The 17,267-nt window shown below is 44.6% G+C and overlaps 1 protein-coding gene across 1 annotated transcript in view; it reads right to left on the bottom strand.

The window, feature by feature from the left end:
• Nucleotides 1–3,648: 3,648 nt before the first annotated feature.
• The window catches only part of fkbp16 (FKBP prolyl isomerase 16), a 75,129-nt gene continuing 61,510 nt past the window's right edge, over nt 3,649–17,267 (bottom strand). Inside the window, exons 5-8 of the mRNA XM_078427039.1 lie at nt 15,007–15,179; nt 8,552–8,629; nt 3,824–3,973; nt 3,649–3,735 (exon numbers count right to left, since the gene is read on the bottom strand). Coding sequence (XP_078283165.1) covers nt 3,649–3,735; nt 3,824–3,973; nt 8,552–8,629; nt 15,007–15,179 — 488 coding nt within the window. The remainder of the gene's footprint in view (nt 3,736–3,823; nt 3,974–8,551; nt 8,630–15,006; nt 15,180–17,267) is intronic.

A 17,267-nucleotide genomic window follows, 5' to 3' on the forward strand; every position in this document is an offset into this window, starting at 1 on the left:
CTTAACTCTTCACGTTGTATATCGATAATTTGGATGAGGGATTGAAGACTTTGTGGCTAAGTTTATGGATGATATGAAAATAGGTGGAAGAGCAGGTAGTGTAGAGAAAGCAGGGACTCTGCAGAAGGACTTGGACAGGTTAGGAGAGTGGGCAAATAAATGGCAGATGGAATATAGTGTAGCAAAGTGTGGAGTCATGCATTTTGGTAGTAGGAATAAATGTGTAGACTATTTTCAAATGGGGAAAGAATCCAGAAATCGGAGGTGCAAAGGGACTTGGGAGTGCTGGTGCAGTATTCCCAAATGTTAATCTGCAAGTCAAATTGGTAGTAAAGAAAGCAAACTCGATGCTAGCATTTATTTCAAGAGGGCTTGTTTACAAAAACAGGGATGTAATGCTGAGGCTCTATAAGGCGCTGGTAAGGCCGCATTTGGAATATTGTGAGCAATTTTGGGCACCATATCTGAGGAAGGATGTGCTGAAGGGCCTGTTCCGCACTGTATCTCTAAAATCTAAAACTAAAAAAAAATTAGATCATGTAGGGACAATCATCACAGAAGCTAATTAACCTACAAAACCTGCACGTTTTTGGGGTGTGGGAGGAAACTGGAGCAACCAGAGGAAACCCACAAACTCACATGGTCGCAGGGAGAACGTGCAAACTCTGCACAAATGTCACCCATAGTCAGGATTGAACCGGGGTCTCTGGTGCTGTGAGGCAGCAACTCCACCACTGTGCCACCCATATAATTATGCTTGTAATGAAAATGTACGATGCGCATTCACACATATGAAATAGGTCTTTGAAACTCTGATATTGAATGCAAACACACAAATTAGATAAGAGCACATTTATTTTCCACTCTTTAATGAATCCATCAATTATGTGTTAAAAATGTCCAGTGGAAGAACGGTCCACAGGGTAGCTGATTATCCACATATATTACTATAACTATATTTGCAAAGTGCCACTTATTAGATCGTTTAGATCTTCTGTAGCTGAAAACATACGAAATAGCCGGAGAGAACAAGCATGAAATTCATGAATACCTCCTTGATATGCTTCCTCCACAACTCTTCACTGACTCCAAAATAAAATGCTGTGCTGCTATTGTCCAAATTAATAGACATGAGAATTGTTTGAGTCAGACAAAATACTGACACTAACTCATGAAATTTGTTCATCGATTCTTATAGCCTGAAAAAATATTTCCAGCCTACTGTACATCAGCAGAAGAGAACTCTGAAGTATCTTAACCAGTCTTATTAATTGTAGAATGATTGAAAACTTTCAAAGCAATGAAATGAGCTTGAAAATATATTCACAATAGCATAAAATTAAATTTTAGCTTAGTGTAGAGATACAGAGCAGAAACAGGCCATTCGGCCCAAGGAGTCTCTGCCAACCATTAACACTACCCTACACACGCCTTACAGGTATACCAAGTCAACTAACCTACAAACCTGTACGTCTTTGGAGTGTGGGAGGAAACCAAGGATCTTGGAGACAACCCTTGCGGTCATGTGGAGAACGGACAAACTCTGTACAAACGGCACCCATAGTAAGGTTTGAACCCGGATCTCTGGCGCTGCAAGCGCTGTAAGGCAGCAACTCTACAGCTGTAATAGACAATAGGTGCAGGAGGAGGCCATTCGGCCCTTCAAGCCAGCACTGCCATTCAATGTGATCATGGCTGATCATTCTCAATCAGTACCCCGTTCCTGCCTTCTCCCCATACCCCCTGACTCCTCTATTCTTAAGAGCTCTATCTAGCTCTCTCTTGAATGCATTCAGAGAATTGGCCTCCACTGCCTTCTGAGGCAGAGAATTCCACAGATTTGCAACTCTCTGACTGAAAAGGTTTTTCCTCATCTCAGTTCTAAATGGCCTACCCCTTATTCTTAAACTGTGGCCCCTGGTTTTGGACTCCCCCAACATTGGGAACATGTTTCCTGCCTCTAACGTGTCCAACCCCTTAATAATCTTATACGTTTCGATATAAGATTTCGATACGCACCGCCGTGCTGGGCTGGCATTCTAATAATGTCTATTTAAATAGGCATGTATCTAGTGGAAGTCATTGTTCAATGACCAGCTATTTTTGTTAAGCATTTGTACAATTTGATTTGTCAAAGGTAGACACAAAATGCTGGAGTAACTCAGCAGGTCAGGCAGCATCTCTGGAGAGAAGGAATGGGTGACGTTTCGGGTCGAGACCCTTCTTCAGACATACTTGCTATTGTGTCATGTGTGCTTCCTGCACTCTAGGAAGGATGTTATTGCTCTGGGAAGAGAGCAGAGAAGATTTACAAGGATGTTGCCAGGACTTGAGGACCTGAACTATCGGGAAAGGTTGGGCAGACTAGGACTTTATTCCATGGAGCACAGGAGGCTGAGGGGTGATCTTATAATAATAATAATAATAATGCATTACATTTATATAGCGCTTTTCAAACACTCAAATACGCTTTACAGGGATTTCTAGAACATATAGAAGTGAATAAATAGATAAATATGTAAACGAACAGAAAAAGGAGACAGAAGGTGAGGTGACCTTCAGTGGTTGAAGGCAGTGCTGAAAAGGTGAGACTTCAGTGATGTTTTGAATGTGGTGAGTGAGGAGGAGTCTCTGACGGTTTGGGGTAGTGAGTTCCATAGGGTGGGAGCAGCGATGGAGAAAGCCCTGTCCCCCCAGGATCTGAGTTTGGTCCGGATGGGGGGGGACAGGAGATTGGCAGCAGCAGAGCGGAGGGTGCAGGTGGGAGTGTGCCTGTGGAGGAGGTTATAGAGGTGTATAAGATCATGAGGGGAATAGAAAGGGTGAATGCACAGAGTCTCTTACCCAGAGTAGGGGAAATCAAGAACCTGCAGACATGGGTTTAAATTGCGAGGGGAAAGATTTAATAGAAATCTGAAGGGCAACCATTTCACACAGAGGTTGGTGGGTATATGGAAGGAGGTGGTTGAGGCAGGGACCATAACACCATTTAAAATACATTTGGACATGTACATGGACAATAATGGTTTGTAGGGAAATGGGCCAAATGCAGGAAGGAGATTCTGGATGAGTACGGGTGTCGGGTTATGGGGAGAAGGCAGGAGAATGGGATTGAGAGAGAAGGATAGATCAGCCATGATTAAATGGAGGAGTAGACTTGATGGGCCGAATGGCCTAATTCTGCTCCTATAACATGAACTTATGAGGAAGGATTAGTGTAGCTGGGGCATTTGGGCAAGTTGAACCAAAGGGCCTGATTCCATGCTGTATGACTGTAACTCCATGACTTCTCAGTGATGTACAGCATTGTAATGAACAAGCTCTGTTTAACAGCATTGATTATTATATAGTGAATTGCTTGGTTGCTGGACTGATTCAACATTACAGTTCTGTTTGGCAAGCAAAACACAGAAATTCACCTCTGTATTGATTTTAGGTGCTGCTTAAAAAATTCTATACTCTAATTGAGCAAAAAGCTATTTAATAACGTAGTTTCAATTCTCTCCTCACCCCACCTTTACCTCTCCTTGTAATATATATCAAGATTGGAAAATGTATACATGTTGGTTTATCCCAGAGCAAACTCATCCAAATTAGACCCATCTTCTCCTCAGGTCATTTGTGTGTCTGCGCCAGTCTGCTGTTAGTTTAGTCCTTTGCTGCCAACACAACTGTGGTCACCACACATCCAATAGCCACCATCGCTGACCCGAAAAGCCACTTCCATGGGACAGCCTGAAACACAACGTGGAGTTTAGTGACAGGAAGCAAGCTTGTTTCAGAATGCTCTTCTTATTTTGGATTAAAAAGGCAGACTCTGTACCGAAGCAGATTCTTCTGCAGTTGGAGGATTTACTCTTTTCAGCAAAAAGAGCTTTGCTGAACCTTTCTGCCACTTACTGGTCTTTTCCTTCGGGGTGTGTGTATGGCCAGCCCGTTTCTTAACCAGTTTGGAAAGTTCTACATGAATGGCCTGGTGAAAAAAAAAAGAGAGATATCTATTTATCATCGGTTGAGTATTAGACATGGAACATAGACCATAGAACTTAGAACTTAGAACATGGAACAGTACAGTTCAAGAATAGCCCCTTCAACCCGCAATGTCTGTGCCAAACATGATGCCAAGACCATCTTGGCGGCACGGTGGCACAGCGGGTAGAGTTGCTTCTTACAGCGCCAGCCACCCGGGTTCGATCCTGACTGCAGGTACGGTCTGTACGGAGTTTGTGCGTTCTTCCCGTGACCTCCATGAGTTTTCGCCCGGTGCTCCGGTTTCCTCCCACACTTCAAAGACGTACAGGTTTGTACGTTAATTGGCTTGGTAAAATTGTAAATTGGCCCTAGTGAGTGTAGGATAGTGTTAATGTGCTGGGATCGCTGGGCGGCACTGGCTCGATGGGTCGACGGGCCTGTTCCCACGCTGTATCTCCAAACTAAACTAAACCATCTCTCATCGATCTTGTAGCGACCATAGGGATTGGTCCTGAGAGTCGAACCCTCGGATTGGCCAGCAAGGTCACGTGGTGGTTTTGGCGCCCAAAACCAGTCAGTTGGAAGAGGACTTTGATGTGAATAGTTTGAGTTTAATGGTCATCTGCGATCTCGGTTGTTATCTTTTGTAACTGAATATTGCTACCGCAATAAACTTCTTTGACAAAGTTACAAGCCTTCAGACTCGCCATAATCTACACATTATCCATATTCCTCCAGTCTCTGCATTTCCATGTACCTATCCAAACGTCTCTTAAATGCCACTATCATATCTGCCTCAATCACCAATCTCAGCAGTGTGTTTCAGGCACTCATTGACCCGCTGAGTTACTCCAGCACTATCTTCAGTATAAACCAGCATTGTAGTTCCTTCCCACACTTAATTTCCTGACGCTAATGCAGAAATTGAATTTTTAAAACTTCCACCAGGGGTCGGTCTTCACCTGTAATTCATGACACATGTCAGACTCTAAAATATATCCCAATCACTGATGTGAAGTGAATGTGAAGAATGTTTTGCAAGAATGTTTTTATGTGGCACCCTTATTTAGTCAGAGGGTGGTGAATCTGAGGAATTCATTGCCACAAAAAGCTGTGGAGACCAAGTCAGTGGATATTTTTAAGGCAGAGATAGATAGATTCTTGATTAGTACGGGTGTCAGGGGTTATGGGGAGAAGGCAGGAGAATGAGGTTAGGAGGGAGAGATAGATCAGCCATGATTCAATGACGGAGTAGACTCGATGGGCCATTGGGCCTAATTCTGCTCCTATCACTTATGAGTTAATGGCACAGCCAGTGGAACATCTGCCTTGCAGCTCGGGTGACCCAGGTTGACCCAGGTTTATTCCTGACCCCGTGCTGTCCATGTGGAATGTTCTCACTGTGACTGCGTGATTTTGCGTGACTGTTCCGGTTTCCTCCCACACCCCCAAAGACGTGCTGGTCAGTAGATTATTTGGCCCCTGTAAATTCCCCACTGTGGGTGATGGCAGAACCTGGGGGGAATTGATGGGATCGTGTGAAGAATTAAATAGAATGAATGCAGATGGCTGCTTAATGGGCAGTATGGACTCGATGGGCTGAAGGGCCTGTTCCGTGCTGGATGACTCTGTGCGTGTTTCTTTCACCCACAAGCCCCCCCACAGGTTGACCTTGCGTGATGTAGATTTACTTTTACTTCTCATATTTCTACCTACTTTTCTCACCTTTCAAGAGTTTAATCACTATCTGCTACTGATAATCTGCCTTGGCCCAATAGGTAGCATGCTGGAACTGGAATCCGAAGATTGTAGGTGCAACCCCCCCCTAGAGTCTGTTGCTCTAGTCCATTAATAGGAAATCCTGCTCTGTTTACTTTCCACTTTCGCGCGGAAACAGGCCCTTCGGCCCACCGAGTCCTCGCTGACCAGCGATCACCCCGTACACTAGCACTATCCTACACGCTAGGGACAATTTACAATTTTGCAGAAGTCAATCAACCTACAAACCTGCACGTCCTTGGAGTATGGGAGGAAACCAGAGCACCTGGAGAAAACCCACACGGTCACGGGGAGAACGTGCAAACACCGTACAGACAGCACCTATAGTCAGGATGGAACCTGGGTCCCTGGCACTGTGAGGCAGCAACTCTACCACTGTGCCATGGTGCTGCCCAAAAGAGGTACATTCGTTCCAACAAGTCATTTACATATGAATATTCCTTTACATATGAATATTCACTGTAGGTTTGGGCAGCATTGACTAATATTTTATCTTTCGCCACATCATTAAAAGTAGATGATTTGGTCTTTATTGTGGGTTTGAGAGATCTTGCTATGTGTAATTGAGCTGTTGTGTTTTCAATCTTAAAAATGACTACAGTTCATTATTTACACAGTGCATTGACAGGTCATGACATGAAAAATGAACATAATAAAAGAAAGTTCATTCCCTCTGTATTCCCCTGCTTGACCTATGCATGAAAAGACTCTCGAACCACAAGGTGAATCGTTCATTAGACATCTGTTTACAACAATTCATTTCACAGTGATGCTTCATGATCTTGACATCTCTTGCTGTTAATTCTCTTGATGAAAACCTACACCAATCCCTCTGAAAACAGAACAGAGGCAAGGTGTGACTGTCTACTTAAAAAATAAAATTCTAAAGCTTAAATAGCTCCTAATCTAAACTAGCTAGGGAACAGTAAGGATAGTGATTGAGGTTTGAGTTTATTATTGTCACGTGTCCTGAGGTGCAATTTCCACTCAGAGTGCTCTGGGCGTTAGGATTTAGAGAACCTGACTAAGGGTGCTGTCTGTACGGAGTTTGTACGTTGTGACCGCGTGGGTTTCCTCCGGGTGCTCTGGTTTCCTCCCACACTTAAGTGAAGTACAGGTTTGTTGGTTAATTGACCTGTTAATTGTCCCTAGTGAGTGTAGGATAGAACTAGTGTACGGGTGATCGCTGTACGTTTTGGTGGATTGTGTGAGGAAACCGGAGCACCCGGAGGAAACCCACGTGGTCACCTGGAGAACGAACAAACTCCGTACAGACAGCACCCGTAGTCAGGATTGAACCCGGGTTTCTGGTGCGGAGAGGCAGCAAATCTACCGCTGCACCACTGTGCCGCCCTAAATATTGTCCAACAATAAACTGCTCCACACACTGCAATATTTTCAGCCATATCCAGTATGAATGTGGAGTAATTGGTTCATGTTACATGTTCTGTTTTCATCATTCTGCTTCAGTGAGGTGTATTTGTGGCAACAAGCTTTGGAGTATAAATAAGTATGACATGACATGGGATAAAATGACATGGATTATCTTGAATCATCTCCACAGATGGCTGCCTGTGTAAGCACAACCTGTTCTGGGAAAGGTCTCGTTTAGTTTAGTTTAGAGATACAGCAGGGAAACAGGCCCTTCGGCCCACTGAAGATAGACACAAAATGCTGGAGTAACTCAGCGGGTCAGGCAGCATCTCTGGGGGAAGGAATGGGTGACGTTTCAGGTCCAGACCCTTCTTCGGCCCACCGAGTCTGCACCGACCAGTGGTCCCCGCACACTAACAATATCCTACACACACACTAGGGGCAATTTACATTTATACCAAGTTAATTAACCTACAAACCTGTACGTCTTTGGAGTGTTGGAGGAAACCCACGAGGTCACAGGGAGAACGTGCAAACTCCGTACAGACAGCACCCGAAGTCAAGATCGAACCCGGGTCTCTGGCGCTGTAAGCAGCAACTCTACCACTGCGCCACCGTGCCGCCTTCTCTATTTAAGAGTGCCAGGCTGTGTTGTAATTCAGAAGCACTTCAGTGTATTTAGTTTGTTCACAGATTGCTTTAAGTTGCAGCATTGTGTATTTGTAGTTCCTGTGTGGGGACGTAAGATATCTTTTGCAAGCTGCAAAGAACCTTTGATACTCGAAAGGCCGCAAAGGAAGGAGAGACTGTACTTCTTACAGTAATGTTTTGGTACGGATTAGTTATTTAAGCTCCAATCGTTAAATGATGTTTGTTTCTTACTGTGGACACTGGAGGATTGGGGTCAGTGGAACATAACAAAGCCTGATTACCCAGAGTAATGAGAGCATTTATATCATTAAACCTCACTACAAATATCCCTTCTCTAGCACGTCCTTTAGGCTTTAGAGATGCTGTGTGGATACAAACCCTTCGGCCGACCAGCGATCACCCCGTACACCAGCACTATCCTGCACACACTTATAGGGCCAATTTACAATTTTTGTACCAATGCCAATTGACCTATAAACCTGTTGGTCTTTGGAGTATGGGAAGAAACCGGAGAAAACCCACGCGGTCACGTGTATAATGTACAAAATCCGTACCGACAGCACCTGTAGTCAGGATCGAACCCGGGTCTCTGTGCGGCAGAAACTCTATCGCTGTGCCACCGTAATATATCCTGTACTATTAGTACATCCTGTTTTCAGGCAATAATATTATTGCACCCTGACAAATGCTATCTCTAATCCTCTTGGAAAGGTACACACTGATTTCCTTGTGCATCTGTGCAAAGATTAAAAAGGAGATTAGAGCATTTCTTTACCTTTGTGCTTGGTTCGAGTTTCAACGCTCGCATGAGTGTTTCCATTGCTGCTTCATAGTCACCCTGTTCTGATAACAACTGCAGTACAATCAAAAACAGAATAAATCACAGGAAGGAGACAAAAAATAAATATAACAACTTTTGCTATTCTTTGGTCACGGGTGGACTAGCAGTTTGTCTGTGTGGAAATTTAATTTAAAAGAAATCATTTTTAAAGGCTTCACAGGGCATCTTGAAGCACAATGATGTATAACTCGACACTGACTATAATCCAGGGTTATCTAAAGGTCAGAGGCAGCTCCACTTAAGGGCCTGTCCTACTTAGGCGATTTTTTTGGTGACTGCCGGCGACTGTCAAAGTCAATAGACAACAGGTGCAGGAGTAGGCCATTCGGCCCTTCGAGCCAGCACCACCATTCAATGTGATCATACAATAGACAATAGGTGCAGGAAGAGGCCATTCGGCCCTTGGAGCCAGCACCGCCATTCAATGTGATCATGGCTGATCATTCTCAATCAGTACCCCGTTCCTGCCTTCTCCCCAAACCCCCTGACTCCGCTATCCTTAAGAGCTCTATCCAGCTCTCTCTTGAATGCATTCAGAGAATTGGCCTCCACTGCCTTCTGAGGCAGAGAATTCCACAGATTCACAACTCTCTGACTGAAAAAGTTTTTCCCTCATCTCAGTTCTGGACAAATCTTTTGTTTGTTTGTTTGTTTTTATGTCTTTGAGTATCCTGAAAAGCGCTATATAAATTAAATGTATTATTATTGTTATTATTAAATGGCCTACCCCTTATTCTTAAACTGTGGCCCCTGGTTCTGGACTCCCCCAACATTGGGAACATCTTTCCTGCCTCTAACGTGTCCAACCCCTTAATAATCTTATACATTTCGATAAGATCTCCTCTCATCCTTCTAATTTCCAGTGTATACAAGCCTAGTCGCTCCAGTCTTTCAACATATGACAGTCCCGCCATTCCAGGAATTAACCTAGTAAACTCACGCCCTCAATAGCAAGAATATCCTTCCTCAAATTTGGAGACCAAAACTGCACACAGTACTCCAGGTGCGGTCTCACTAGGGCCCTATACAACTGCAGAAGGACCTCTTTGCTCCTATACTCAACTCCTCTTGTTATGAAGGCCAACATTCCATTGGCTTTCTTCACTGCCTGCTGTACCTGCATGCTTCCTTTCAGTGACTGATGCACTAGGACACCCAGATCTCGTTGTACGTCCCCTTTTCCTAACTTGACACCATTCAGATAATAATCTGCCTTCTTATTCTTACTACCAAAGTGGATAACCTCACACTTATCCACATTAAACTGCATCTGCCATGCATCCGCCCACTCACACAACCTGTCCAAGTCACCCTGCAACCTCATAGATCTTCCTCACAGTTCACACTACCACCCAGCTTTGTATCATCTGCAAATTTGCTAATGGTACTTTTAATCCCTTCATCCAAGTCATTAATGTATATTGTAAATAGCTGCGGTCCCAGCACCAAGCCTTGCGGTACCCCACTAGTCACTGCCTGTCATTCTGAAAGGGACCCATTTATCCCCACTCTTTGCTTTCTGTCTGTCAACCAATTTTCTATCCATGTCAGTACCCTACCCCCAATATCATGTGCTCTAATTTTGCTTACTAATCTCCTATGTGGGACCTTGTCGAAGGCTTTCTGAAAGTCGAGGTACACCACATCCACCGGCTCTCCCCTGTCCATTTTCCTAGTAACATTCTCAAAAAATTCCAGAAGATTAGTCAAGCATGATTTCCCCTTCGTAAATCCATGCTGACTCGGAACGATCCTGTTACTGCTATCCAAATGCTCCGCATTTTCGTCTTTTATAATTGACTCCAGCATCTTCCCCACCACTGATGTCAGACTAACTGGTCTATAATTTCCCGCTTTCTCTCTCCCTCCTTTCTTAAAAAGTAGCAGATCGCCGAACTTTTCTTTTACCCGACGACAATGGCCACGACAATGCCGAGTCAGGTCGCGATTACAGCGTCTTCTGAAACATCGCGAAAATCCCCATGCTGTCAATGCTTCTCCGGCGTCCTGGTTTTCGCTGAAATCACTGACAAGTCGGAAAGTACTTGAGAGTTTTGAACTATAACATCTTGTATGGGTTACTTAAAAACCAAGCTTTACTGGAACAAGGAATAAACCGAATTTACTTCCAGTTTACAAATAGCTGTATTAATAAAATTAATTTAAAAAGTGGTTCAGTGGATTTTTGTGAATAGTGTGTGGGCATTCTTTGAAAATGTACGGGAGATGCATATCTGGTTTCTGGGTTGAATATCTAGGTTTGGAGCCCACTTTAAATGTAATGGCTGAGGCCAAAAACATCGCAAAAATTCCCACGCTTACCTGACCGTCAAACTGTCGCCTCCAATCTACCTGTCAAATGTCTTGACGGTAAATAAATTGGTTAAACACAAGTGTTTTATGGTATTTTGAAATGACTTTATTATTTTAATATTATGTGCTTCTAAATGCATCTAAGAGAACCTATCAACCCTGGGGACAGCATGTGACAGCGCCCGCAATAAGCAACGATACCTCCCGACAAGCCAGCTGTCGCCGAGGGATTTCAAACCGGATGATTTCTCAGCGATGCGCCGAGATCCACTACGATCTTTGGAAGACTCCTCACGATCATGCCCGCGATATCCTGGCGAACTGTCGGCGACAGCCTAGTCGCCAGCAGTCGCCTTCAAATCGCTTAAGAGGGACAGGCCCTTTAGTCTGTGTTTCTCTCTGGTTTATTGCCTGTTCAAATTGTAAAATAAATCCACTGCAATCCTCTTTTCTCATCATCCAGCACCTAGCAGCTCTAAAGTTTTTATGATTGTTTATGATTACTACAGAATCTGCTTAAAGAGTCAGGAAATATTCAAGCTCTCACAAACTGGAGAAACAGCACCTCATATGCTGACACCCCAACAGTATGAACAGTGAATTTTAGGTAAATAAACCCCCTCTCCCTTTAATAATTTAAGTTTAAAAATAAGGGGTAGGCTATTTAGGACTGAGATGAGGAAAAAACTTTTTCACCCAGAGAGTTGTGAATCTGTGGAATTCTTTGCCACAGAAGGCAGTGGAGGCCAATTAACTGGATGTAGTCAAGAGAGAGTTAGATCTAGCTCTTACGGCTAAAGGAATCAAGGGATATGAGGAGAAAGCAGGAACGAGGTACTGATTTTTTTAGATTTTAGATTTTTTTAGATTTAGAGATACAACGCAGAAACAGGCCCTTCGGCCCACCGGGTCTGTGCCACCCAGCGATCCCCGCACACTAACACTATCCTACCCCCACTAGGGACAATTTTTACATTTGCCCAGTCAATTAACCTACAAACCTGTACGTCTTTGGAGTGTGGGAGGAAACCGAAGATCTCGGAGAAAACCCACGCAGGTCACGGGGAGAACGTACAAACTCCGTACAGATGGCGCCCGTAGTCAGGATCGAACCTGAGTCTCCGGCGCTGCATTCGCTGTAAGGCAGCAACTCTACCGCTGCGCGATGATCAGCCATGATCATATTGAATGGCGGTGCTGGCTCGAAGGGCCAAATGGCCTACTCCTGCACCTATTTTCTATGTTTTTATGTTTCCATATTTTTCTTCCTCCTCTCTCCCTGACCCTTGACATCTGTTCTAATCAAGAATTTGTCTATCCCTGCTTTAAAAATATCCACAGATTAACTGCCCTCTGAATAAACTTTGTGCCAGCCCACCTCTCTTCCAGCTTTCTTTCCCCTATCACAAAATGCTGGAGTAACTCAGCGGGACGGGCAGCATTTTTAGAGAAAAGGAATAGGTGATGTTTCGGGTCAAGGCCCTTCATCAGACTTCATGGATTAAGCCAATGTTTGTTGTACTTTGTGGTACTTCAATGCACCTTTGGGGCAGCACAGTGACCCAGTGGGAGAGTTGCTGCCTCACAGAGCCAGAGACCTGGGTTCAATCCTGACCACGGGTGCTGTCTGTGCAGAGTTTGTACCTTCTCCCCGTGACTGTGTGCGTTTTCTCTGAGATCTTCGGTTTCCGCCCACATTTCAAAAACACAGGTTTGTAGGTTAATTGGCTTGGTGTAAATGTAAAAATTGTTGCTAGCATGTGTGGGATAGTGTTAATGTGCGGGGATCGCCGGTCAGTGCGGACTCGGTGGGCCGAAGGACCTGTTTCCGCTCTGTATCTCTAAACTAAATTAGGAGTAATACCACATCTATGGGGCGCTTTTGGTATGAGACGGTAATGATTGCAGATCTGTAAATTATTAAAGACTGTCAATTCAGTGAGCTGGGCTTGAGGAAGGCACCTGTTTCTGATTAGCATTGAATGAAGGTACCCATCAAAAACTAATCAATTTGCCAGAGTGCTCACAGAAGTCGGAGATAAGGAATCGAGATTGACGGATAAGCAGTTCAATAGATGGCAATTTGCCTCATGACCATATGTCATTTTAAACTGATGTTCAGTGGCTGGAAATCCTCACGGCAACTGGCTCCAAGCAACGGAGAATTATGAATGGTTAATATGTAGGCTAATGTGCACTTTATGGAGCATGAGCATCTCTGCTGTCTCATTTACGTTTGTACACGGGGCTTATTACACTGACCCAGTTATGTCGTGCAAGGAATTCAGAGGCCTCTTTTTGCAAAGGTGGCCAAGACCCTTCATCATCAGACTTCATGGATGAAGCCAATGTTTGTCGTACTTTGTGGTACTTGAATGCACCTTCAGGGCAGTACGGTGGTGCAGCGATAGAGTTGCTGCCTCCTAGCGCCATGGACCCGGGTCCGATCCTGATCATGGGTGCTGTCTGGATGGAGTTTTACCTTCTCCCTGTGACTGTGTGGGTTTTCATCAGGTGCTCCGGTTTCCTCCCACACTCCAGAGACATAAAGGTTTGTAGGTTAATTGGTTTTGCTTAAAGTGTTCCTGGTGTGTACAATAGTGTTAATGTACGGGGACCCCAGCGATTGTCCCTCTTTACGATTATCAGATCCATTAGTCATTTCCAGCCCTGCATTCACTACCTACTAGCCTATTGGTTTGTTCGTCTCCATTAAATAAGTCATAGGTGATAGGAGTAGAACTAGGCCATTCAGCCCATCAAGTCTACTCCACCATTCAATCATGGCTGATCTATCTCTCCCTCCTACCCCCATTCTCCTGCCTTCTCCCCATAACCCGTGACATGTACATTGATGGGCGGGGAATGTTTTTTTCTATCAGCACCACCTTAGTTAAGAAGCTGACTAATCAGTCTGCTGTCTTTCAACAAGGACAACACCTATTTATAAAAAATCTTTCACCTTGCCTGCTCCCGAGATTAGTCGTGGCAATTCCCTGAGTCATAAGTTTGATATCTTTTTCTGCTGTCAAGGAGCGGAATGAACGGTTAAAAAATGAATGGGTTTTAGACAAAATAATTTATCACAAAATACAGGTGGCGCAGCAGTAGAGTTGCTGCCTCACAGTGCTGGAGACCTGGGTTCGATTCTGACTACGGGTGCTGTCTGTATGGAGTTTGTACGTTCTCCCCGTGACTGCATGGGTTTTCTCCGGGTGCTCCAGTCCCCCGTCCCCCCCCTCTCCCTCCAAATTCGTGCCAGTTTGTAGGTTAATTGGCTTGGTAAAACTGTAAAATTGTCCCCAGGATAGGTTTAGGATAGTGTTAGTGTGTGGGGATTGCTGGTCAGTGCGGATTCGATGGGCCAAAAGGCTTGTTTTGGTGCAGTACCTCTAAACTCAACTAAACTAAGGCACCACCTTAGTTAAGAAGTTGACTCATCAGTCTGCTTGCCTTTCAGCAAGGACCACACCTATTTAAAAAAAAAAATCTTTCACCTTGCCTGCTCCCGAGAATAGCAATGGGAATATTCCCCATGCAATAGGTTTGATATCTTTTTCTGCAGTCGAGGAAGGGAACAAACACATTTAAAACTAATGGGTAGGAAGGAACTACAGGTTCCTGCTGAAGAAGGGTCTCGACCCGAAACGTCACCCATTCCTTCTCTCCCTAGATGCTGCCTGACCTGCTGAGTTACTCCAGCATTTTGTGAATAAAAGGAACTACAGGTGCTGGTTTAAACCAAATGTAGACACAAAAAGGTGGAGGAACTCAACGGGTCAAGCAGCATCTCTGCAGGAAAAGAGTGTTCCTTTTTTCCAGAGATGCTGTCTGACCCGCTGAGTTACCCCAGCTTGTCGCGTCCATCTAAAATTAATGAGTAGGAATGTTTAGGAAGGAACTGCCGGTGCTATTTACTCCGAAGAGAGACACAAAATGCTGGAGTAACTCAGCGGGCCAGGCAGCATCTTTGGACAGAAGGATAGATGGGTGACATTTCGGATCGAGGTTAACGTTTTCACGAAATTAAGTGACCAACTAATTTATCTCAAAAGGGTTTGTGAGAAATACTGAACCTTTCCTTTCCTGAACAAAGCTTTCACGTTGTTGGGATCCAGTAGCAGCACAGCGTCACTGGCTGCAATCACCTCTTCAGGGAGGTTCAGCTTCAGCTGGGCGGCCGCTAGATTATTGAGACACTTCAGGCCATTTTCCCGGAGCTCTGCTGCCTCCTGAGCAGAGGGTTTAACTGGAACTTGCATCAAACACGCACGTTAGAACAAGCCTTTCAGCAAGAAATCATGTCACGTTTAAACTTACTTTGATCTTTATTAATTTCCTAGTGAACAAGCCGTGTTTCCCCAAAGGAACATCGCCTCGTATTCCACTTGGGCGGCTGACAACCTCATGAACATTGAATTCTCCAATTGTAAGCACTTTCCAGTTCAGGTTAGATTCTTGTCACGTGTACCGAGCGAGGTACAGTGAAAAGCTTTTGTTGCGTGCTAACCAGTCAGCGGAAAGATAACACATGATTGCAATTGAGCCATTTACAGTGCGGAGATAGATACAGATATATATCCACCCCCTTCAGTCGTGGGGTAGACTGACTCCCCTTCTACCCCCGATCTTTGCACATCCCCAATCCTGCACTCTCCACTCATCACTTTAATTTCATGTTTCATGTTCAGTATCTTGTGTTTTATGACTGTTGGCAGACCAATTACCCTCTTGGGATAAATAAAGTTCTATTGTATCGTGTTGATATACAGTGTACATGATGCACGATAATAATCACCCAATCCCTCTCCCTTTTCCTGGGCCACCTTTTTCAGACTCCCACACCTTTTCCCCGTTGATACGAGTGAAATGAAAGTGTGGACAGGGTGTTGTGGGTCTTGGATGATGCTGCCTGCCTCTCTTTGAGTCATTCAGTCTATTTCATTGACACCCAGTGAGATGTCTGAGCCAGTGTCGGTGTCAGTGTCTCCCGAATATTTCACTCCCATCTCATGCCTCTGGCCACTCTACGCACTGATCCAGCTGAAATTCTGTCTGCAAACTAGAACCTATTTAATTCAGTACTTAGCGTCCTCTCCTCACCTAGTTGATTATTGTCTCTTGCAGCAAGGTAGGACTTCTGCAAATAAAGTGTGTAAGAAGGAACTGCAGATGCTGGTTTACACTGAAGATAGATACTACCTGCTGAAATAACTCAGTGGGTCGGGCAGCATATCTCTGGAGAACAGGAATAGGTGATGTTTCAGGTCAAGACCCTTCAATAGACTCTATTAAACATCTGTCTTACACAAATGGACACAGAGTGCTGTAGTAACTCAGCGGGTTAGGCACCATCTCTCGAGAGCACGGATTGGTGACGTTTCGGGTCAGGACAAGTCTGAAGAAAGGTCTCAAAGTGAAATGTATCCATGTTCTACGGAGATGCTGCCTGACCTTCAGATTCAGGGACAGTTTCTTCCCTGCTGTCATCAGGCCACAGAACCTTCCAATCAACAACTAGAGAGTGGTCCGTGCTACTATCTACCTCATTGAAGACCCTCAGACTATCTTTAATCGGACTTTACTGGACTTTATCTTGCACTAATCAGGTCTTGACCCGAAACATCACCGATTCCTTTTCTCTAGAGATGCCACCTGACCCTATGGTTGACTCCAGCTTTTTGTGTACATCTTGAGCGAATACTTGTGGTTGATGCAATATAATGTGGATAAATGTGAGGTTATCCACTTTGTCGGCCTGAACAGGAAAGCAGAATATTACCTGAATGGTGACCGATTGGGAGAAGGGGAGATGCAACGTGACCTGGGTGTCATGGTGCACCAGTCATTGAAAGCAAGTATGCAGGTGCAGCAGGCAGTGAAGAAAGCGAATGGTATGTTGGCATTCATAGCAAGAGGATTTGAGTTTAGGAGCAGGGAGGTTCTACTGCAGTTGTACAGGGCCTTGGTGAGACCGCACCTGGAGTATTGTGTGTAGTTTTGGGCTCCTAATCTGAGGAAAGACGTTCTTGCCTTAGAGGGAGTACAGAGAAGGTTCACTAGATTGATTCCTGGGATGGCAGGACTTTCATATGAAGAAAGACTGGATAGACTAGGCTTGTACTCGCTGGAATTTAGAAGACTGAGGGGGGATCTTATAGAAACATAAAATTCTCAAGGGGTTGGAGAGGCTAGATGCGGGAAGATTGTTCCCGATGTTGGGGGAGTCCAGAACCAGGGGTCACAGCTTAAGGATAAGGGGGAAGTCTTTTAGGACCGAGATGAGAAAACATTTCTTCACACAGAGAGTGGTGAGTCTGTGGAATTCTCTGCCACA

Source organism: Rhinoraja longicauda, chromosome 33 (assembly GCF_053455715.1).
Source record: "Rhinoraja longicauda isolate Sanriku21f chromosome 33, sRhiLon1.1, whole genome shotgun sequence".
In the NCBI taxonomy this organism is placed as follows: domain Eukaryota; kingdom Metazoa; phylum Chordata; class Chondrichthyes; order Rajiformes; family Arhynchobatidae; genus Rhinoraja; species Rhinoraja longicauda.